The sequence below is a fragment of the Caloenas nicobarica genome, chromosome 17 (genome assembly GCF_036013445.1).
Source record: "Caloenas nicobarica isolate bCalNic1 chromosome 17, bCalNic1.hap1, whole genome shotgun sequence".
In the NCBI taxonomy this organism is placed as follows: Eukaryota; Metazoa; Chordata; class Aves; order Columbiformes; family Columbidae; genus Caloenas; species Caloenas nicobarica.
This window is the reverse complement of record NC_088261.1, coordinates 5,538,794-5,562,524: the sequence shown is the minus strand read 5'-3', so window position 1 is coordinate 5,562,524 and position 23,731 is coordinate 5,538,794. Positions and strand designations below refer to the sequence as shown.

General features: G+C 39.5%; 2 protein-coding genes across 10 annotated transcripts in view; both read left to right on the top strand.

The window, feature by feature from the left end:
- The window catches only part of TPST1 (tyrosylprotein sulfotransferase 1), a 35,614-nt gene extending 26,522 nt beyond the window's left edge, over positions 1-9,092 (top strand). For 4 of the 6 annotated variants that reach the window (XR_010607136.1, XR_010607137.1, XR_010607138.1 and 1 more), the window contains 4 exons: positions 4,519-4,569; positions 6,088-6,163; positions 7,206-7,253; positions 8,667-9,092. Coding sequence is in view for 2 of the 6 variants with exons in the window: in XM_065647055.1 (XP_065503127.1) it covers positions 4,519-4,569; positions 6,088-6,132 (96 nt within the window). In the remaining 4 variants the exon portion in view is untranslated. The other 2 variants (XM_065647057.1, XM_065647055.1) reach the window with 2 other exon arrangements.
- A 1,105-nt stretch (positions 9,093-10,197) lies between these two features.
- On the top strand, positions 10,198-23,488 carry KCTD7 (potassium channel tetramerization domain containing 7). Of its 4 annotated transcripts, XR_010607180.1 has the most exons (8): positions 14,264-14,298; positions 14,404-14,596; positions 15,373-15,542; positions 17,203-17,381; positions 17,899-18,503; positions 20,873-20,995; positions 22,172-22,349; positions 22,888-23,488. XR_010607180.1 is itself a non-coding variant. In XM_065647384.1 (7 exons), the coding sequence occupies exons 4-7, from the start codon at positions 14,453-14,455 to the stop codon at positions 18,273-18,275; spliced, it is 870 nt and encodes a 289-aa protein (XP_065503456.1). In that variant the 5' UTR covers positions 10,198-10,333; positions 11,368-11,404; positions 12,007-12,127; positions 14,404-14,452; the 3' UTR covers positions 18,276-18,843. The 4 variants fall into 4 exon arrangements, 2 of the variants coding, with proteins under 2 accessions (XP_065503456.1, XP_065503455.1); XM_065647384.1 differs by lacking the exons at positions 14,264-14,298; positions 20,873-20,995; positions 22,172-22,349; positions 22,888-23,488 and adding exons at positions 10,198-10,333; positions 11,368-11,404; positions 12,007-12,127 and having other exon boundaries at positions 17,899-18,843; XR_010607179.1 differs by lacking the exon at positions 22,888-23,488 and having other exon boundaries at positions 22,172-22,427.
- Positions 23,489-23,731: the final 243 nt, after the last annotated feature.

Below are 23,731 nucleotides of genomic sequence, written 5' to 3'. Positions count from 1 at the left end.
GGTCCCTTCCTTATACGTAACTGACTACTTCTTTTTCCCCCTAGGGTTTTAATGAATTCTATATCCTGAACATAAAGGAAAATAACATCTTGTAACTAAAATGAATTTTCATTTGTAAATTATGCAGAAAATGCAAATAATTAAGCTGCCTGAACTGGAAGCCCAATCACTATATATTGATTTACGAAAGTAGAATCGCTCCATGTTAGAGGAGTGTCGGAGATGTCCTTATCATATTGTGAGTTTCTATAAAGTGTATGTCAGCAGTTTAACAGAATATACCGAAAGTGGAGAACAGCTCATGACTGCAGGACTCTGACTTATGCCCAGTAGAAACTGGCTTGTTGTTGTGTTATGGTTGGCGAAGTGGTTTCCTTTCACATCTGTAACATATTACATCAGATTTTCTTTGGCACATCCTTCCTACTAAATGAATTTGTATGCTTGGAATACATATTCTAGTAATTTCTTTTAACTTATTCTTTATGCTCCTTGCCCCTGAAGAGATGGAAGTGCACAGAACTCTATAGAAAAAGCTATGGTTTTCATGATGACTGTTTTAATAAGCATGGGTTCTTCTAATCACATCCGAAAGCTGTTATCTCTCTCCGGTTTATGTTCTGTTGATGGTATTTTCTGCAGTAACATCTAGAGGAAAAAACAGAGTTCTATTAACTCCTGTTTCATGCCTGGTTTAAATTGTGAGGAAATATCTCCTGCTGTTAAGAGTCGATATCCACGACAATCATGATCTCAAGACTTAGATTGTTTCTGTCTTTAAAACCTCAAATACAATGATAAAGGGTGCAAGTATATTTATAAACTAATGCATGAGAATAATTACTTGTGCTGTCAAAGGTGGGTAATTGTGGAGCTGTGGTGTAATGACGGGCTGCTCAAGGAGCTTAGAAAAAAAGGCCGTGCATCTCTAGAAAGAAAAACAATACAAAATTAGGTATGATCTGTCTTTTGGCAGACATTCACAGACCTGTCTAAAATCTTGCTCTTCATGTTGTTCCTACTGGTTAAATATTTACATTGCTCATGTCCCTTTTCTTGGCAGTTCCAACGCAGAGGTGAAGAATTGTGTAAGCCATGGGAGCTGGGTCTCTTTAGCTTGGAGAAGAGGAGACTGAGGGGTGGCCTTATTAATGTTTATAAATATATAAAGGGTGGGTGTCACAAGGATGGAGCCAGGCTCTTCTCGGTGACAACCAACAGTAAGACAAGGGGTAATGGGTTCAAGCTGGAACACAAGAGGTTCCACTTAAATTTGAGAAGAAACTTCTTCTCAGTCAGGGTGATGGAACACTGGAACAGGCTGCCCAGGGAGGTTGTGGCGTCGTCTTCTCTGGAGACATTCAAAACCCGCCTGGATGCCTTCCTGTGTAACCTCACCTAGGTGTTCCTGCTCTGGCAGGGGGATTGGACTAGATGATCTTTTGAGGTCCCTTCCAATCCCTAACATTCTGTGATTCTGTGAACTGCCTTAAAAGTTGAGCAAAGTCTGAAAGAACAAGATGAGGGCACCTCCATGTACTGTGCAGTGAAGGATTGTTTCTAGAAGGGGCCTCTGGTCTGCTTTTGCTGGTGTTTCTTTTTTTATCCTTTTTTTTTTCAGTTGAATATCAATAGCTTTGCACTCTTCAACTTTGATGTTTTGAAAATCTAGCAAGTGCAAGCACACTAACTTGCAGGTGAACTTACAGACAAAAAGACCCATTTTCTCTCTGTACTGGAGCTGACCAGATATAATGTGACTTTCTAAACCAGGCTTGAAAGTGGGTGAAAAGGAGTGCTTTAATCTTCTGTGAAGATGCATTTCAGGTTATACTTCTGAGTTACACTTAGTTTTTAAGCTTTCTTTGTGTATTTATAAGGGTTTTCTCAGAAAACTGGATGCGAAACGTGCTTTCTGATCTCTTTTTGAGAATAATATGCATTTAGTTTGGTTATAAGAATGCGTTTGTTTGTTTGTGTGGGGGGTTTTGGTGGTTTTTTTCTTTTTTAAATAGAACAGCCTGAATACTGCCAACACTGAACAACAAACTGACACAGGCTTCAGATTTTCACCCCCGCCCTCCCTTGGAAATCCGTTTGAACTTGCAAAATAATTCCCTTAGAAATGGTAAATGCCATTTCTGCTCAATTTTGCTGAATTCTTGCTTAGGCTGGAAATCATTCCGATGTCTTGCTTCTACCTCTCTACTGCCACTCTCTGAATAATGTGTTTTAGACTTAGAAATTGGTCAGAAAAGAATTTTCAATCTGAAACCTCTTAATTTCTTTGGCTGTACATGGAGTCATTGTTTATAGAATTTCTGGATTGCACTTGATCCATGGGTTTTGATTCAAAAGGGGCCACTTACTGGTTTTGGAACTACTTTAAACCAGTTTATATGGAGTCTTAATCGTGACAAAACCAGCATTCTAAATAATAGCAGTTCTGAATGGGAATTAGGCGTGCTTGTGTGTTAAACCTGATTTTCTTGGGCCTGTAATTGGTTAGATTTGCCTTTGTAAATTGTGGTGTGGAAATCATGATATTAAATATTAATATCTTATGTCCTTGAAACATTTTCTTATCTTTCCAAGCTATGACATTAGTGTCATTATTTTTCTTAATATTGGTGATGGATGAATACCCTCCACTATTAATGCCTGCTAGGAGTTAATGTTGTTCTTACAAAGGGCATTACAATGGTAAGCTTTTTAGAGCAGACATATGTAGATATATAATATACAAATTAGATCAAGTCATAATTGCAGGAGAAGGAAAGAAGCAGGTCTCCAGAGAGACAAACGTAGTTTTGGTCACTCTGGTTCTGAATCAGTTGCAAATGTACCGTAATCATCAGTATTAACTGTTTTTAAGAATTCCCAGATAATGACTGCTGTGATTTGCACAAAAAGATGAGGCAGCTCATCTGTTTCTTCCAACATCAGCACTAGTTCAATAAAAGATACTGTTTTTTCTTGTGCACCTTGCCTAGATCGTTCTGTAGTGTTTTCTGATATGATTAGATTGTCGATTTGTAACTTCCATTTCTGTTCTCTACAACACAGCCTACTTTTTAATGGCTTGGTTGAAAGCTTAAAATACGAAATACTCTCCTTCATTTATAAATATTTATAGTATCTCTGAGCTCCAGTAAGCCACATGCTGAATTTTTGACCAGTGTGGCTTTCATTAAGGTTTCCATGGGAATGACAGTACCACCCCCCCACCTCAGCTGAATAGAAATGAGCCGTGCCTGTCATTTTGAATCAACCTTTCTATTTTATCTGAAACATGGACTATTGGAAGGAACAGAGTTCTGTCATCTATGTGTATAATAATTCCTGCTCTTGTGTTGGGACTTAACGAAGCCTCGTTGTTTGGAGATGTTTGGCCTGGCAATGGAGAGGGCTGAGAACTGCCAGCACCTCTGTCCCTCCACGTGAGTCACACGTTTAATGGGCTGAGGCCTCTTCCAGACAGGAAATTCTGAGCTGACTCAGCTGCCGTCCCAGCCACTGCAGTGTATTAACAAGATAAACGAGTACGGCTTTATATTCTGGTCATCTATTCATAGGAAAGCAGAGAAAATGGGTATTGTTAATAAGCATCCCTGAATGTCCTTCCTTTGATGCAGCAGCAAACCAGGGAGCGGAACTCTGAGCGAGGCTCTAGAGTAGCCCCATTGCCATTCTGTGGCTTTATAGAATTTTCTAAGTAGGTTTGTGACTCTTGACTTTTTTTATATGATTACAGTTACACAAGCCTACAAAGAACTCATGACATTAGGGTGTTCAGTCTTTTTGGTTCAGTAGAAAGAATGGTAAAACTCTTCAAGTATACTTTTTTGGAGAAGAGAAAAAAAACAACAAACAACCAAATAAAACAAAACCCAATAACAACAAAACACCACATACACAAAAAAACCCAGAATACCTATTTCTCCCCTTCGGCACTGTAAACTGTATTCCAGTTTAATCTCAGAAGGAAAGAGCTGTTAGGAAGTATCCTCTACAGAGAAGACAATATGTTGCCAATTTATTTCCTAATTGGTCAGATAGTGGAAACACTTGTTTGGTGTGGCTGTTGGTATGTCTGAGGATGTTTATTGCTTGCTCTTTCTCCAAACAGTGTTGTTTCAGAATTAATATTATGCTCTAAAAGATTGGAAATTGCAGTATTGACAAACTCGTGAACTCAGGCTGGTAATGAGGCTACAGCTGTTGTGAAATTTATAATCTTAAGAGCTGCTGAGTGGAACTTTGTGACAGTCCTACTAGTAAGTGGAGCTCTTCTGTACTCTTATATGAAGCTATTAAATCTATATGTTTATTAGTAGAGAAGAGAATATAGACTGTTCCAGTTGGAAGGGACCTCCAATGGTCATCAAGTCCAAATAGGAAAGGATTATCCCACTGAATTGTGGGGTTTTTTTTTTCCATTCCCTTAACAAGCTTTTTAGCATTTGATACAGTGGTGAATGCTGGCTTTGAGTCATATATTGTTTTCTGTTTTTCCAGGTCTATAAAGGTGAATTTCAGCTTCCTGACTTTCTTAAAGAAGTGCCACAGGTACAGTATTGTATTCATTTCCTTTTTGCAGGCGTAGTGGCAAGTTAGTGTGCCGCCAGTCTTTACAAACCACTTCTTCGTAAATTTGATTTTCTATTTGATTGTGCTTCCAACCACGTTCCTTTTCCTTGCATAGACATGATGGGAAGGGGTTGGGCTGTAACCACAAGCCCATTTACAGACGCAGTTCAGTTTGGAAGGTGGCATCTGCTGCTGCCGGGCAGCTCTTCTGTGTCTACTGGAGGTACTAGGGCAGAGAGGATGGGCTTGTTCGTGGACCTGCCTGTTGGGTGCTCTGTTTCGGTAGCTCAAAGGGCTTCTGTGTGTGTGTGTTTTTCTTTTTTTCCTCTCTAATGTGTAGTGAAATTAATTCTCCCTCCCATAGCCTTGCAGATTTAAGATCTGCTAATCTAGCCATGAAGGATCAGAGTATGATCCTAGATGAGGAGCAAATTAACTCACCTTTATCAGAGAAAAAAAAGTTATTGGTTAAATGAAATATTTTATATGAAGTAGAACATGGTTCTGTTGGTTTTGTTTTCTTGGGTAAGAGCTGTTCAACTAAGCTCACAGAAATATCAGTTTTTGTAGACTGTATAATTGATGGTAAATGTCTAAATGCCGTCAAAAGTAAAAAGGCTTTCTGCCTCCAGAATTTTGTATCTCTGCGACTACAAGAGCAAGAGGCATTCTTGTCTCCCAGCAGCCTCAATGGGAGCTGTGGGTTGCCAAGCCTTCGGAGTTACCCATTATTATTGTTGTCGTTGCTGCTATTTTATGGCTTTCAAAAAATGCCAGTTGTGGAGCTTACTCAGCTTCCTGCAAGGCTTTATCCTTCTTTTCCAAGGGCTGGAGGCCACCACCATTCTTTGCTTATATTTTGTTCTGTTCAGCAGCTCATTCTTTTGGGTGGGAGGTGGTTGTCTCCACATTGACCAGTGTTCACTCTGACCACATGTGATCTTCTTTTTGCAGGGTGATGCTGTTCAAGGGGCACAACTTTAGCGTAGCTGTTTAAAAATAGGAGTGAGTAGGCAGAGCAGTGCGTAGAAGTGGTAACTTGCAGCATAACCGTACCCAAATATGCCAATACTTTAAGCAAAAGAGGGAAAGATTATATGCTTCTCTCCTGGTTTCTAAAAAGCCTATAAAATGGCTAGAAGTAGACAAGCGATTTACAATGCTTGTATTACTTTGTATTTCTACTTGATTTCCTATCTTTAATGATATGTATGGTACAGAAGTTTATTTAGAATGTAAGTAGCCTATCAAAAGTAAAATAATTTGCAGTGTCTTTAGTTTGAAAAGAAGAAAAAAACCTACTGGGCACAAGTTTTCTTGACTTTGGATCCTCAGTATTAAGAAAAGACTCTTTGATTATGACTTTTGTTTTAGATGTAGAGATTGAAGAATACCCGGCAGAATCTACCACATGCAAACAAAGCATTTTGACATATTCTGTTAATTCAAATGACAACTTAATTGATTAAAAAGGAAAATTGGTTTCTTTTGTTCCAGCCAAAGAAGACAATAGAAAGGAAGTCTCGTGGCAAGATAAAATGAACATGGATCAGTAAAGTCAAATAGCTGCAGTGTCTGTTTCATGTTTTCAGAATATAACTTTTTGCTGTGGACACCAAATCTTACTGATAAATCTTTGTGTGATCTCTAGTGTGGGCTTTGCTCTTTTTACTGGATGTTTCGCCTGCTCTCACCTTTTGAACCGTTGGTGCTCGTGCTTTGCAAGTTGTGCTCAGCTAATAGAAAACCATTGAGAACCTGGCACCATGCAGCTCCATGTGCTGTTGCTCACAGCATCGTTCACTCTCGACCGCTGGCCAGAATGCCTCTGCAGCTTAATGGCAAGACAACTATTTAAACATGTGCTGCTTCAAAGTTATTGTCAGCAAACTGTGCTGAGAAATTGTGCTGTAGTTATTTCTAATGCTTTCAAATGCAATTAGTGTTGTTATTTCAAGATTGATTATCTACAGCCTCACAGTTGCAGCATATGTGGCTGCAAGCGTAGGGTGTGTCAGAACAGGAGATTAAATATTGCTCATAAGGATTTTTGGAAAATGCAGGGAGATGGGCCACCTGTAAAATGTAGCACACTGTGATAGGCAGTGTGCTGGCAAAATAAATGATCCTTGATCTGCCTACAGTGTCTGTTAGTTAAATTATGCTGTGTGTATTTTCCAGTTATCTTTTGATACAGCAAAAGAACTTGGTCCACTACTACTGGTAAATGTCCTCTTTCAATCCATATGATAGGGAGCTTTCAAAATAGGAATCTGCTAAATTTCAGGAGGTGGATTTGTAGTCAGCTGTGTATGATTACAGTATTTACCAAACTCTGAGCAGATTCCTCCAAAGTAAAGAAAGATCATCTAAAAAGCAAAAATAAGCTTTGTGAAATAGTAAGAGAATATTGCTTAAGCCATAAAAACTGATACTGGAGATGAAATGGATGCTGATAGTGTTCTCCCTTAGTATTACACTGAAGATAAGATTAACATAATGTAACCAAACAGCTAGATGGTTTGGAGTGCAAACATTGGTGTGGATAATGAGGTGATTTTTTTTTCCCCTCTGATGTAAAATAGCTAATTTCACTTTAATTATTTACTTAACAGACAGAACCTATGGAATAGAAGATACAATGGATATTTCTTGCACAGAAGGTAATAAAAGAGCATGCAGTCCTGCTCATTTGCTCCTCTTGATTTGTTAAGGTGATTTTTTTTTTTTTTTAACTTACATAACTCCATGTAAGATTCTGAGTAAGAAAAATATGAAGATATGGATCTTGATTCAGAATCTGTAGAAATCCCATTGAGGTAAGTCCTAGTGGTGAGAGCCACAAAAGCGTAGTTCATGCGCTTTAAGGATCACAATGCAGCTCTACGTGGCTCGTCATAATTTGCACTATTGGACTGTCAGCACTATTTTAGAGCCTGAAATTGAAAGGAATACGTAAAACTGCTGCTATTGTCCAGGCATTCTTCAGCAAAATTTCTTCTTCATTTTAGTACCTGTGTGTCTTTCAGCACTATGGCATACTCGCACAACAAATTCAGGTTCCCATTTTAAGAGAACAGTGAAACTTCAAAGAAGACTCTTGAATGTCTTTTTCTTCCTATTTTAAATCAATTGCCTTTTCTAGATAGAGGAATCAGCTAAAGATAATCTGATTTGTATCATTTGCTTTTAGGATGTCCCATAGCCAGTATTTTCAATAAATGGTATTGTAGTTGTTGAATTAACAATAGCAAGATTGTGCAGGGAACTCAGTAAATTCCAGGCTAGTAAACAAATGGATGGTGCAAGATTTACTGTATTAATCTAGGATTTTTACTTGTCAACTGTGTTATCAAATGTTCTAACTTGACAACAAAAGATGGCAAAATGCATCCAGTTTAAATACAGCCAAAAGCAACATGCCACACAAATGTACCAGCATAGATATTTATATGTGGCCATAAATACGACTCGCTCTGTAGCCCTCAGTATAGCCAAAAGCATCATACCAGTTAAAAATAATGGATATAAAAGTTTTCCAAAGATTAATTGCAAGGACAGGGATATCATAGTATTTCAATACAGTCAGTGTTAAAATGACTGAAACAACTACTTCATGTTGCCACTTACCTATTTGAAAAATGTATTTAAAACTACAGTATTTCTATCTAAAGCTCCTGTCCAAATGTTCTAAGAAACTGAATTTTTAATTTCCTGGGGGTAAGTACAGCACAATGTACCCAGCGGTACATTGTAATGAAAGAGACGCTTTGAGCATGTAAATGCAGCCCACGTTCATGGGTATTTCAAATGGAAGTGCAAATTCAGATATATATATTTTACATCTAAATATGCTCCAAGAAGTAACTCTAATGATAAGTGATGGAAAAGGCAGCCACGTTCCGTACAGGAAAGTTCTCGGTGCCTGTGGTTGGTCTTGACAATGACTTGTCACCTACTGAGATAAGTGATTACTCTTAATTATGCACTATTTGTAATTACAAAATGTTGTCAGGGATAAAAACAGAATGTTACCTTGAAAGTGCAAACATAACTTTATTTTTCTTTTTCTTTAGAAAAAAAGACTGCTGCCTTTTCCATGGAAATGATCTTACAAGGACCATCCCACTGAGATCAGTGAGGGGTGCTGCTCATGGCCTGCTTTTTTCAGAATTTTTTCCCTCATTTCTTTCATACTGTTTTTGTTCAAAATTTTGTTGTCGTGAGCGCATGTAAACCTGTTTTAAAAAAAACCACCACACAAAAAACCAGCGATGTTAATGTAGAACTGTACTACACTTGCACAACTATTTTTGTTATGGTTTTAAAAAATGCAAAGCAATGCCTGTCTCAGAAATTGCTATTCTGTCTTAATTAGAAAACTCCATCTCCAAAGAGATTTCTTTTCCTGTAGCAGTTTGGTTTTAAATGTATGAAGCTTCCAAAAGAGTGGTCTGTGTTCGTCCTAAAAGATTTTTGGTGGAACAGTTGTTTTATTCACATGTGGAAATTGTTAAATATCTTTTATTTAAAAAAAAAGTTGATAATGTACATGTACAATTATAATTCAATGATCTTTTGTATTTTATTTTTCAAAATAAATGCTTTAAATGTGATTTTTTTTTTTTTTAATCTGTTTGCCTCAGAGTTAAGATTTCAATAATTCAAGATATTTATGTATTACTCAGATGGAAGAGATGATCTCATGTCCAGGTTTTGGATCTCTTTTTAAGGTTTGCAATTGAACGCAATTATTAAAATTTTAATAGCTGTGTGATTGGGAAAAAAAAAAAGGTAAATTAGAGCATCCTGCTGAGAGTTATAGAAGAGTAACGTAAGATTTGTTTATGGCAGGAAAAAAGTAATTTTTAGCCTATTTAATTTGTTCCTTAAAAGCAATTGTGCTCAGACAGTTGCTGCTGGAGTGAATCCACTTCTGAAAACCCTGATGTCAAATTTGTGTCCTAAAGCTCCGAGCACCTGGCTCATGATTATTCAAGGAAGGGGGTTTTTGGGATGTTTTTTGTCTCATTTCACACTGAAGGTGGCCTCAGCCTTCTCCACCGATTTTAAGAGTTTGTTTGTTTGTTTGTTTTTTCCCCAAATGCTTGTTTCCACGAGTTCTGCCTCTTAAGATTTGAAAGAGTTTTGGTTTCCCCTCTTTATTTTGTTGCTACGGTTTGAGATAATTAAAATACATTTGTAAACCCCCCAGGGAATGAATAACGCTTAAGCGCCTTCGCTGAACAAGCTAATTTTGCGGTTCGGTGCAGATTTACCGGATCCTTATCAAATACGGTTGTTTGCAAAAGTAAAGCCGGAGCATCCCCTAGTGCCGCCCGCGGGCACTGCCGCTCCTCCCCGGGCATGGACACCCTCCTGCTGCCGGCACAAGCGGTTCACTAGCGGAGCGGTCGTTAATTGAGGAGTTACGGGACGCTTCCCCTCAGAAATTAGTTAACCGCGTGTGAACGGAGCGCGGAACTCCCGCCGCTGCCCGCCCCGCGCGGACACCCCCGCTCCGCGTTCCCGCCTGGGCGGCCCCGCCCGCGCGGGACCCGGATGGGCCCTACGTGACGCGGCGGCCGCTCTCGCTCCCGCCCGCCCGGCAGATGTGGCGGCGGGCGGGCGGCGCCGGGCTGGGCGCGGGAGGCGCGGCGGCAGGTGGTTCCCCCGCGGCCCGGCAGAGGCGGCATGAGCGCGGCACAGCGGCCCCGTTAACCCGCCACCGGCGGCCTGTGAGGTGAGGGGCGGAGAAGCAGCCCGGGGGACGGGAGGTGTCGGTGAAGCGCTCGGGGAGCGGCAGCTTCCAGCGGGCGCTGAGGGAAGCGGGAGCCGCTGCCCTGCTGCCTGAGCGCGGGCGCGGCAGCACCTGGGTCTCTCACCACAGAGGCTCAATCCCGCACCTGCAGGCGCTTTGTGGTGGATGTTCAGGCTGTTTAGAAGGACCTAGCAAGGCGCTAAGCAGCCGTTAATATTTAATTGCCTCATTAATATTGAATTTGCTGGAGACCTGACGTGCCCACAGGTCCGGCTCAGTTTCCAGGCTCCCTCAGGGCTGTCCGTAAACGGGTCGGTGTCTCCACACCTCAGCGGTGCAACTGGAAAGCTGCTTCAAGCTGGTAAAAGCATTTCCATGCTGTGAGGTTCTGTGGCACAGGGCAGGTGTCCTGGCCTTTCTCCACCGGTCATTTGTGGTTATTTTTCCCCGCTGCCCTGTGCCTGCCTGGGACGGTCACCCTGGTGATGAGGGTTCCCCTCACACCCTCCCGCACCGCACGTCTTTGCTCGCTGATGCAAAAGTTAAGTTAGAATATCGCTTCATCGTACCCTGTGTTGCCTTTTGTTGATGAGTAGAGATGTTGAGTACGTCCAGTGTTCCACCCAAGTGTATAATCCAGTTCACTGTAGCTCAAGGATCCCTCCCCTCTTTCAGGATGTTATTTTCCCTCTTCTGACACGGATCTTTTAGAATTAGCTGGATGTCGTGTCTTTTCCTGCTTTGTTCACATAAACCTTTGATCATCTGAGTCTCTGAGGAATGCTACAGAGAAACTGTAAGTCACGTCTCATTCTGCGTCCTCACAGGGACCCAGTTTCTGTTGACAAAGGGAGAGTCTTCCCAACAATCTGGTTGGTACCTCCCCAAAACAAGCATGTCCCAATGAGTTGGGTTTGAGTAGCAGTTTGTGTAGGGCTTCTTTGGTGGATTCATACACCAGTACATTGATGATAAAGACTTTGACTGTGTAATCATTATGTCACTTTTTTTTATAGGTATGTAACTTTCCTGATACCACTGTAACCTCAGAAGGTATGTACGAGAGAGTTTTTTAAACTGATGTGGAAAAGTTGAGGGAACAGCAGAGCCCTGAAAAGCTTTTTTGAATCTTAGCATCAAGTAAAGCTTGATGCAGCTCTATACCTCAGGAATGAAGCAAAACTTGCAGGTTCAGTTCATTTAATAAGCTTTCTTTGGTGTGTATATGTGAGACAGCATCTGAGCTGTTGATAACAAAGCTCCAGGAAGTAATCTCTGCTTTTTAAATGCCAGGTAGCTTGTAAACTGGAAGGAGGTATTTCTGGTAGTGTTGGATGGTGCTGACATATGGTTCAATTAAATATTTGATTTGGAAATCATTTTGCTTATTGGCGATGTTTTCTCATTAATTATCTGCTGATCTGGCCCTAGACATATATGAAAAATGGATGCATTTACTTAGTTTAAATAAACGAACCATGTAACTTTAATAATGGTTAATGACAATTATTGTGCATGCTTTGAGTGGCAAGAAGAGGGTATTCAGATGGATGCATATTCCTCATGAAATGAAAAGAACTGAAATACAGAGAACCAAAATGCAGCAGACTGGATGTCAGCAACTAGCCAGTGATTGGCTTATGTTTTTCTTTTAGGAAGGAACTGTGTTCCAGTCAGTGTTCTGCTGTTTCGCTGTTCCGTGTCTGGGGATGAACAGGAAGTGAAGCAAACCCAGAGAGGAACTTCTGGTACCTTTTAATGAACGTCAGAAAACAGGTTAAACTTGTCAATGATCAGTCTCTTCATTTTACAGCCACTAATCTTATTCTTGGAATCCCGGACTAATTATGGGTTGAGCTCTTGTATGCTGAACCTCGCCATTTAGGAGATTGCTTTGTGCGAACATTCCAATAGAAAAGAAGGTTGTTACTCATGAGTGTAACACGTCCTCTCTCATGTTTTTCCTAAACCCTGGTGTCACGTTGAAGGACGATAATGAAAGAGGAAGAATAATTCCTTTTTCTCAAACCTCTGCTTCTGTTGGGGAAAAGGGCCTTTTTGGTACAGTGCCAAATGGATGAAAGTATCCAAAACACATTCTGTGCTCCATGATTCTGATACACTTAATGGACCTGAATTTTGTTTATTCAGCGTTTGCTCCATTTACATTTTTGCTCAGTCTTGAGTTCTTTTGAATAGTTTTAAGAGAACTGAAAATATAGCAGTCAAAGCACTGGTGTCAAGTAACAGCGTTATAAATAATACGTTCACAGTAAATACAGGTTCACACTTAATTTAGACTATACATAAATAAGGCTTTTGCAAGCTGCTTCTTGATGATAATGTGTTTACTGAATTTTTGCCCCTACCAAAAGAATATTTCGGTTTTGTTTTTTATGTTCTTTATCTGTGAGGCATAGTTGACTTGTTTTGATAATTGATGATGTAAAAATAAATGTTGTTTCGGGACAAATATGAAAACTATTGATAAGGTGTGGACAGTGAGAAGTCCTTCCATCCTTATTTTATCTGCATGTGCATTGTACTGTGGTGAAAAAATGATTATGAAGTGCAAGTCAATCTTTGAACTCTAGAGAAATACCTATCCTGAGCTGAGATAAATCTCTTAACAAGCTGGTGTTTAAAAAGAAATTTTTGGAACTTTACAGTACCTCCTTACCTAGGTTTATTAGGGTGGTAAACAGGATCTCGAATTCACCTCCAGATTTGGTTCCCACGAAACAGGGAGGTTTTGGTGTGATCAGCTCTCTGAAGAGTCTGTCTTGAGCAGGAGCATCCAGGCTCTCTCTGGCTTCTTTTTGAACTTGCAGCTTTTCCTTTAAGAGCTGAGCTCTACAGACAGCCCTACAATGTGCACAATGACTGTATTAGCAGAATTAGGAATGCAGAATAATTAATCATGGCTGTCACAATTTTATGTCACATCTGCTTATTGATTTTGATTGGAAGCAAGCTTTATGGCATCTATTTAGTCAATAAATAAATATACCAGATATGCTTGTGCAAATATTCCTCCTCTTTTTACATTTTATAGTGATTCGAGAGAAGGAGCTTGCAGGGTTAGAGAGCTACATAAATCCTCTAGTAATATATTTGTTAGGATGTTGTGGTGGCACTGGAGACACCACAGCGATCCTGTAAGCAGAGGTATTTTTTACATAATGCAGTGAAAGAGAACAGCAGAGTTTCTAGTCTTTCCTACTCTGCTCTTTCAATTATTATTTTTAAAAAGCAGCTTATTGTTAGACCCTCCCATCCTCTGGTTGAAGATGGATTGTGAAAGCATTGCAGCTGGGGTTGCTGTGCATTTTTTTCCATGGAGGAAAGGAAACTGATAATTAACAGCAAATGCACAATATAGTATGTGGAGTTAAATATGTGCATATCTGATGTGTGCGTTTGTGTGCAGCACAGCATGATGCGGTGGGCAGGAAAGCGCCTGTTTTCTCTCTCTGAGTGGAAAGCTCAATTTTCTCATTTCACAGGAAACGCTACAACTGAGCAGGGAGCCTGTACCTGCCTGTCGTTGTCCTCAGCAGGCTCTGAGCCACTTTTGCAGCTGGTGGGGATCGCCTGGAAGCAGCAGTTCAGGTGTTGCCCGGCACATAGGCCCAATGAGAGCCGGCATTCCGGGCCGCGTTTCTGCAGACGGCCTATTGCGATGGCTGGGATGGAACGGCGGCCACCCAAATTCACCCAACAAATGACATTTTGCTGCAAAAGCGTGGCGGAGCCAATCACGCACCGCAGCGTGCAGCCAATGGACACTGCTCTCTTACCCAGCCACTGGCAGGGGCTCGGGGACTGGAGGACCTTGGTACAGCTCTGCAAACTGCATTCCTGCAGAGGCGGCCCTCTGCGAGTTAATTTTTCAGCGCAACTGTCACCCGCGCTGTGATTCATTTCCCAGAAATAACAATGCCATTGTAAATGCTCGGTGTGAAGCTGGGGAGGGCCGCGCCGTGCCTGCCACGTGATCTGCAGCTGGCGGGGACAGCGCCTGAGTAATTTGGGTCTTGTTTCCCATTTAGCATTGCCACGGCTGCCGACCCAGCAGACCTGCTGACGAGAGCCAGAGGGATGGTGGTAGTTACGGGGCAGAACAAAGTGAGCGGAGACCCGGATGATGCCATGTCGAGCTCAGATGCAGAGGATGATTTCCAAGAGCCGGCCACTCCTACTGCAACCCAGGCAGGACAAGCGCTACCTCTGCTGCCGCAGCAGGTAAGAGCTCTCTGGGGCTGCTCGTCTGATAAGGTCTGCTCAGGCGCCAAAGGATTCAGGATTTCTTTATTGGAGGATTTACGATTATCCAGCTCAGTTTCTATTAGTAGCTAAATGGTCGAATAAAACTAAGTCTCTTGAATTTTACTCCAGTTGCTTGGCAGCATTACTCTGAATTTCCATCCATGTTTGGACTTGACAAATACAAATAAGTGTTTATTCTGGTACCAAGGCATCGTTAAGGCGTGATACTAAGTTTTTAGGCCTGCTATAAACCTAATGTAAATACAGAATCACTGTTTTTTTCAGTCCTAGTATAGGAGCCAGTAGAGTAGCACCTGAGTGCAAGTCCCAGGGCTGGCCTGAGATTTCTTACCTTTTGTTTTGTGTGTGTATGTGTAGAAGGAGGGGCCAGGGTTGGTTGGTTTGTTTTTTGTTGTTTTTTTTTTTATTTCCCCAAAAGAGCCAAGAGGAGGCTTCAGGCTTTTAGTGAATATCTGGTATTAAAGCCGAGTGGTTACTGCTGTTTCAGATTTCCAACTAAAATGAAAACATTCACTGATTACACCCAGACGCCAGCCAAAGTGTTCAAGTTGTTAACCCTTGAACCTCGCTGTTCAGTGATGACAGGCCAGGAGAGAAGCGTTTGTCAGACCAAATCATGTCCCAGTGGCAGAGTCTGTACACTGTGTCTTCTGGAAGTTGTAACCCTTTTGGCCTGAACATGTCTGCAGAGGACTGGGGACTCCTTTCTGATGATGTGATTGCTTTTGCAGTTTCCAGAAGTTGTTCCACTAAACGTGGGCGGCATGTATTTTACAACAAGACTGTCAACACTGAGACGTTATGAGGACACAATGTTGGCGGCTATGTTCAGTGGAAGACACTATATTCCAACAGATGCTGAAGGCAGATACTTTATCGACAGAGATGGAACCTACTTTGGGTATGTACAGTGTCCCCAGCAGTATACATTAAAAGTTTTTCTGAAGTAAATTATTTTTAATGAAAAATAAGTTTTAACATTTTTTTTTCTTCTAGTTAAATCATATTTTTGTAGTAGGTAAGTGTGACTGACTGGCATCCACACCTTCAAAACATCTCAAGAGAAGAATATATTGCAATTAAAAAACTATTCGTTTTATTCTTAAGGACTTAAGTTTTACAATGGGAAAAGGAAAAGAGGTAATGTTTAGAATTTGCGTGTTGTCTCCTGTAGATTATCTCCTTTCAGGGTGTTGAGTTGTTTTGATGTTTTAAAAAAGATTGGCATTGCTTTTCTTAGGAAGCTCTTTTGTACAACACTTTTTTTTTTTTTAACTGATACTGCAGTATTTGTGATAAAGAGAGAACGGAAGGAATGCATCTAGGTTTTTTAAACAGTGGAAAGTATGATGTTTTCAGTGTTTAAACAGGATATAATGTAATTGGTAAAAAAGCACAAGCCTCAAAGGATTTTTTAAAAATTATTTTTGCTGTTCGTGCCATATTCCTTCACCTTCGGGATTCCTTCTTATGCTTTTGTTTTATTTTTAATTAAACTAACCATGATCTCAGTCATATTCTGTTTGAATTGGTGTGGGATGCCTAGAAAATGTAAGCAGTGTTCATGAGTTAATGTTCATGGGTTAAGGTCTCTGCCCAAGGCACACTTTGCAATTTAACTTCTATGTCTTGTTTCTCCTTTGTAGACATTTCCTTAATATCCTCAACAGAGAAGGATTCCATTATTTTCAAAGCACATTTGGATTGTACTATAACCTGGCACAGATATAGATTAAGCCACTCTATTTATTGGAAAAGAATTGTTTCTTTACATTTGGCAATTTGGAAGTGCCTGCTACTTAGTTAGGAAATCAATTCATTTGTGATGTTATCAATCTGAATTCAATATATAGCTGGAACAGAGCGCCAAGTATAGCACTTGTGGTATTTGTTGACATTTTAATGAAGATTGCAGTAATGCTTGCTTTAGTTGATATGGTCAATAATAGTTTTTTTGGTTAATGCTTATAAAGTGATTTCTTTCCCTGTTAGAAATCTTTTCGCTTAACAGTGTTTCCGAATTGCGAGGGAATGTTCTTTATTCTTATAATATATACTACAAGTGCGTATGGCCCTGATCCTGTGAAGAGAACCCCTCCTTTGCAAATGCACTATCCATTCAGCTGGAATTCTGGTTCTGTGGGGGCTAAAATACCCATGCGTATGATTCTCCAGGAAACTGGAAAAGATTATTTTGTCACAGACCTAAATTTGAAATACGGTGACTACAATCTCTTTCCCATTAAATACCATCCACACTTCTATTTTAAATGATAACTCCACTTTGAACTTTTTGTTTAAAATATGACAGCATTTTCTGAAATGAGTTTTGACATTAGCAGTGTAAAAATGTGAAATGATGGCTTGGAAACTTGAATATGGCAAATGCTTTTAAAAACATATGTTGGAAATATGACTCACACTTACTTCAGTTACTATCTAACTATAAGGATTTCTATCTCAATAGAATAAACAAATGTCTGGTGTTTACTCTCCTTTCCAACCTGCAACAGTTTTGGCAGAAACTTGTGACTTAACAATATTTTTGCCCATTTTTTTAGAGACATACTTAACTTTCTACGATCTGGCGACCTGCCACCGAGGGAGAGAGTGAGGTCAGTTTACAAGGAAGCACAGTATTATTCCATAGGACCCTTGCTAGACAATCTAGAGGACATCCAGCCTCTGAAAGGAGAAAAAGTCAGGCAAGCTTTCCTGGGTCTGATGCCATATTACAAAGGTAAATGAACAAAGAACTATTGACTATTTCTCCCAGAGCCCTTCAAGTCGTATACACAGTGCTTTCTGGTCTCCTTTCAGCTTTCAAAATAACTCTATTGTATTTTAGAAGTTTACAGGTCTTTCATGCCCTTTAGATCTTTGAGGTCTCCACGTCAGATTTGTTCCTGCTGTATCCAAGGATGTGGATTTTTATGCTGTCTTAAAAGGGAGCAAGATCTAGGCCATAACAGGCACGGCTTATTATTAAATGAGAAGGTTTCTCTGCCTCTGCGTTTGTTCCATTAGAACCTGCAATTGAATAAATTTGGGCATATACTAAGGACACCAAGTTAACAACAGAATGGAGATTGATTTCATTACTATATATCTAGCTCCATGGAACTTCTTGTTGCTGTTAATATTATGTTAAGAATAACTTGTTAAACACTGAAGCAATATGTTTCACCTGGAATAGTTGCATTTGTTTTCTTTTACTAGGTGCTTCATTGTTATTTTCAACTTTTCTTGTTGTTTAGATCATTTGGAACGGATAATCGAGATAGCAAAGCTTAGAGCCATGCAAAGAAAAGCAAGATTTGCGAAATTGAAGGTGTGTGTCTTCAAAGAAGAGATGCCCATTACTCCCTACGAATGCCCACATTTCAATTCTTTGCGTTTCGAAAGGAGTGAAAGTGAGACGAAGCTGTTTGAACACCATTGCGAAGTAGATGTATCTTTTGGCCCCTGGGAGGCTGTAGCTGATGTGTATGATCTCTTGCACTGTATCGTGACAGACCTGTCCGACAGAGGAATAACTGTGGATCACCAGTGTATCGGAGTCTGTGATAAACACCTGATAAACCACTATTACTGCAAGCGTCCTATCTATGAATTCAAGATTACCTGGTGGTGAGTTATTCTATTGAGAACGGTGCAGGGGGTAAAAGGACTTCTAGACGACAATTGCTTTTAATATTTTTGCAACGTGTCTCTGGAAATGCATTGCTGCTAACGTATATCGGAATCAGTCTGCTGGAATGCTGGCTAATGCTTAGCTGCTCAGCGAAGGAGAACCTGTTCCAGAGGTTGGAAAACCTCCGAAATCTTGGAAAACCAGCCTGAAACAAGACTGTTGGCTCAGGTACCTTAATGAGGCACAAAACAAAACCACCTCATGGAAACGATAGAGAGGAGCGTGTAACATCTTTTAGAAGGTGCCACCTACCATGTGGCTTTGTATCATAGTCTGCAAAATGGATATTGCAGATCTCACCTGCATTATTATAAAGCTGGGGTGCTAATAATGCTGACATAACGTGGTTGAATTTTACCCACTTAGAGATGTTTTAGTTGCTACTTAAACTTCCACTTTATAAAATTGAGTAACACCCAGCACAGAGATTCTGGAAATGTAATTTTCATGTAATAGACCATTCGAAACAAAAAATAGAGGAGTATTCCCTATATATTATTAATTGTTGTCACGATTAAGCTATATTTATTTTTAAATTAAGAATCTGCATTGTGAATTATTATATTTCAATTATTTCCGTTGTTATAAAAAGAAATAGCAGATTTGGAATATATTCCTTAATGCTTTTAGGAATAATAACTGTTCATGGAAGACTTGTGCCTGTTTTTAGCCTTAGAAATTCTAAATGTTTACAGTATCTACAAAAAGAAGCTCTATAGAATCAGGTCATTTGCAAAGGCTTTTGGTAAATGAGAAAACCCTATGTGTATATTCCTATTAGCAGAAGCAAAAGGAATATTTAATGTATATTATTTTATTACTGACTCTTTCTACATTCTGTGCTGTTAAACTTTGTTCTAGATTTAGAGTTGAATGATGATACTAGACAAGTGCTTCCTTTACCTCACCTTCTTCAGACAATAAATCTCATTTTTAACATCCTTGTTGACCCTTCCTGGTGCAATACCAGGAAAAAAAAGATTCAACCTTCATATTCAAATATTTCTCCAATTACCAGACAGTATATCTGAGTAGGAAATTTATTTCTACACTGAGACAGCCATCGCAGAATCATATTCTTTTCAGAAGTTAATTGTTGCACTTCTGACATTAGTAACCACATCCCGAAGTTGAATTCCTGTACATCCAAAGCTGAAAGGTAGGTCTAGATGTCTGAAGATATTACTGTGTTGTGAGGTACGGAAAATTCAAGTTCTTTTCAAAAAGACCCCACTTGAAGTGGTCTCAATCTTAAGGAGAGAGCGAAAGTAAATCTTTGCATGTTGCATTCCATTGGATTAGTTAATCCAAGAATATTGCTTAATTAAACTTTTGACCAAAACACTTAAGAAACGTGTTTATTACAATGAACAAAATTGTCAGTTACCTGACATAATTTTTAGAATAATTCCAAGAACTTTATGAGCAAATTGTCTTGCAAAAAAAGAGGCAAATTGTTTGCACTGATTGATCTTCACACTTTTATGTAGTTAATTTAGGAATTTTTAGTAAATTGTCTCTCTGAGGGGGGGACATGCAGCTCTAATAATCTCTTTTCAAATGTTTACTTACGGACGATCATTGTCAAGTGCTGAGTTTCAAGTCCAGAACTTAAATTTTGAAGTGAGGGGGAAGGAGGAAATGACGTGCATTTGGATCTTATTTTGAGTTCATTTAAATGGTTTTCTTAAATGCTGGCCTTTGTGTTACAAGTTGTTGTACTTGTGTTCAATAACCTAAAATTAAAAGTCAAACTGAGATCAGTAAAATTGTCCTAAAATGAGAGGAAGCTTGCATGGTTTCTTCACTACACTGCTGGCTTCATTTTTCCTTTTTTTTCAGGGAATCTTAAACCACAATTTCTAAGAAAATGACCTAAGATTTTAAAACTGAGGCTTACAAAGTTTTGACTACTTGTACACTTAAGACCCTTAAGTTCAGGTTGTCAGCATCAGTTTATTTAGAGACTACAATGAGAAATGCAGTTTTACTGGATTATTCAGGGGTTTTTTGCCACTTCCCATATATGTATTTACATGAGACAGCTCTGGTTTGAATTTCAGCACTACTTATAGAAATGGAACGCAGTCTGATTTAACCGTACATTTTTTGGTTTGTCTTGGAGAATTTTTCCGCTGTTAGTCTAGAGAAGCTGTGATGACAGAATTCCTGTTTCGATCATGTTTGCTATTTTTTACTATGCACACACTGATACTTTAAAACTTTTTCCTATTTAATGTTGAAATAAGGAAGACTACCTAGCCGAAAAGATGAAAATTAATATCTTGGTCTGTATCAGTGGCATCTTAATCGAAACTTTCATCCTTGTGACCCTCCAGGAGACAGCAAACATAAAGTGCAATATCGACAAAGCAAACGCGGATTTGAGCCAGCAAATTTGATTAAACACATACATTCTGTGTTGTGATTTGTGCAAGTTGACAATATTGTTGTTTTATTGACTACACTTGTTCTAAGCAGTCTTTGTTTACAATGATTTTGATGATATTGCCTAATGTGTGTGCATTTTTTGACAGAAACAGAAGAGTTGTGCAGGTGGATGTCAGGGGAGTATAATAACTGCTTTATATAAACGTTATTGACTTATCTTTTCTTGGTGTGTAGCGTAATTTTTGAAATTCTCCGTTTGCAACAAAAATGTGAGTAGCTGATCTACTAAATCCATGTTTAAGATGATTGATGTTTTTGTATATCATGAATGCTTATAATTGTCTAATTAAACTAAATGCCTATGCAATACTGCTTTTTTTTTTGCTTTACTTATAACTTTTCTTTATATCTGGCTAGGCCAGAGGTTTGCTAGAACATACTTACCTATGTCTCTGAGATTCTTCTGCTTAGCTTTCTTGCCACTTTCTCACCTATATAGCTACTTTTCCATCCCAGTACTCCCAAATATTCTGTGTTTGCCACCTGACACTATAGACAAATTGGCCAGGTAGTCAAGGGCTAAGTACAATGTTGCTATGAATATCATCTTTGCAGATCATTAAAAGGACAATGCATGTCAGTCCATTTAGCTCGTTCAATTTGAAGGAAAGACTCTTTCTGTGTTCTGAGACAAGATACATGCCATCTTTGGTTCCAAAGATACAGGAACACGTCTTAGAATCAACTTTTTTTTTTTTCTCCCTAAATAGGAGGTGTCATGTATTTTCAAGGCACAGATTGTGTATCCGGATTGCAGTGATTACTCTGTTTTTTGTGAATACTGAGGGTATTGGTGGGACAGTTGAGGGATAGTTATTTTAAAAGAATTGTTAGCTTGCACCAATATTTTTTTAGGTTGCTGCATGTCTGAACAAAAACACACCAAGCCTAATGTTTTTAACATCCCCTCTCTATATGCAGTGTCTGGTGGCTTTTAACAGGGAGCAAAAGGAGGTCTTGCTATCAGGTCTCATATTGACTTGGCCAATTTCACAGCACATTAAATGTTTCTGTATCTGTTTTACGCTTGTAAAATAGGAAGGATACCTACTTGGCTTTATAAAGCGCTCAAAAATGACATGAAAAGATGTTTACGTGCGGCATCCACTTAATGCTGTCAATTTCAAGAGTTTAAAAAAATAAAAAATAACATATATCTGTGTTTTCCCAGTGAAATCTGAAGCTGTATGGGGTGGCTGATCACTGCCCCCTCAGCACTGAATACAGCCTGTTTCAAATGTACTCTGTGCATTGAGCATATGCTGATTTTTGCAAAAATGAATGTGGGAGGGGGTCAGTTCTGCAGTGTATTTCCCCAGGGACAATCCTGAAGGGGAGACCTCAGTGAGATCCTGACCCGCACTCCTCATGTCTCCCTTTGTCAGATGAAGTGTAAGAGGCACAAGGAGATGAGGTGTCTGTCCTGAAGATTCACAATGACATAATGACTCTGAGTGGAGCCCCGCTTGGTCCTCGTCCTTTTCTCTGACTTTTAAGATGTACGACTCTGTGTGCAGGAAATGTTTTACTTCTTTCTGCTGCACTCTCAAATTTGTTTGCAAGGTGAATACTCAGCCTCTTTTAAACGAAAGGAATTCTATTGATATTACAAATGGTGACTGATAGTTGCTAAAATCTTAGTACTGACAAAAATATCTGAAGAGATGAAATAAAAAAAGTTTATTGCATAATACCTTTAATTTCACTCTTCTTTATATCTTTTCTAAAGACTGTTAAAAAATGTAAACTCTTACTTCTTTTAAGGGCTTCCATCTGTTTCATGGTAATATGTGTTCAGACTGAATACCTGTATTTTGGGGTTTGAGGGCTGTGTTTATTGCTGGCTATGAGCTGAAGGATAAGTGTATGATCACTCACCTGTTTGCTTTTGTTCTTAAAAAAAATAATTACCGATATAATTAAAGGTCATGATTTTCTAGCTTCTTTTGGCGTTTGCAACCCCTGGGCCCCTTCCTGCCCAGCTTTATTCTCACTGCTCATTCTTGTTTGTAGATGACCTGGGATGGGTGGGATGATGAGGAAGATGATGGAAATGCCGACAGGGAAAGTCTGATGTCCGAGCTCATTGTTTGCATTGCAGAGTGTTCTTTCCCTTTTGTTTCAACTCCTGTGCTGTGTGGGGCAGAGGAACATTCGTCACCATTTCCGTGAGGTCAGGCAGAGGATCCAGTCCAGCTGGAAGCCCAGCTTAACCCCGACCGTCTGCATCCGTTTTCTGTGTAAGTTCGTTGTATTGCGATGGACTGAGGTAAGGGGTGAGAAAATCCAGTGGCTGCTCTGTGAGGTCACACTACTTGAATTTCAGCATCGTTTTTAGAGGTCCGAGGACCTTTATGCCACAGCTTATGCACTGGATCTTTCTTTTCTGCATGGCGAAGCACAGTAACCAAGTTTGGGATGCGACTGCCCGGCAGGTAAGGAAAGAATTCAGAGCAAGGAATGTGGCAAGATGGTCTCTTAACTCATCATGAATCTCTGGGATGTATTTCTTTCCCTTTCTTCATTTGATAACTATTTTACTCTGGACAATTTATAGACCCTGCTGGCTTTAAGTGATGCCTGGTATTACTGAACCCTGGAGTTGTATTGATCTCTTTAGTTATTTGTAGGTAAACAATTGTAAATGTCTTCAGGTTGTTCACACACAGCAGAGTGGACCCAACATAGTTCTGAGTTTTGAGCTATGGAAACATAATTTCATTTAACAGAAAGAAAAACTCCAGTCTTTGATTATCTTTCTGCAAATAAGCTAGATTTCAGAGAATAATTATGTTCTGTTATTATCTTCTGTATATAGTCCTCTAACTGGAAATTGCTTTCCAGAACAGCAGTTCTTAGTCATTTTACTTACACAAGTTTAGTTTAAGTTTACCTTGACTTTCACTGTGACTTTTATGAATGGATTTTGTTCGCTGAATTATAAA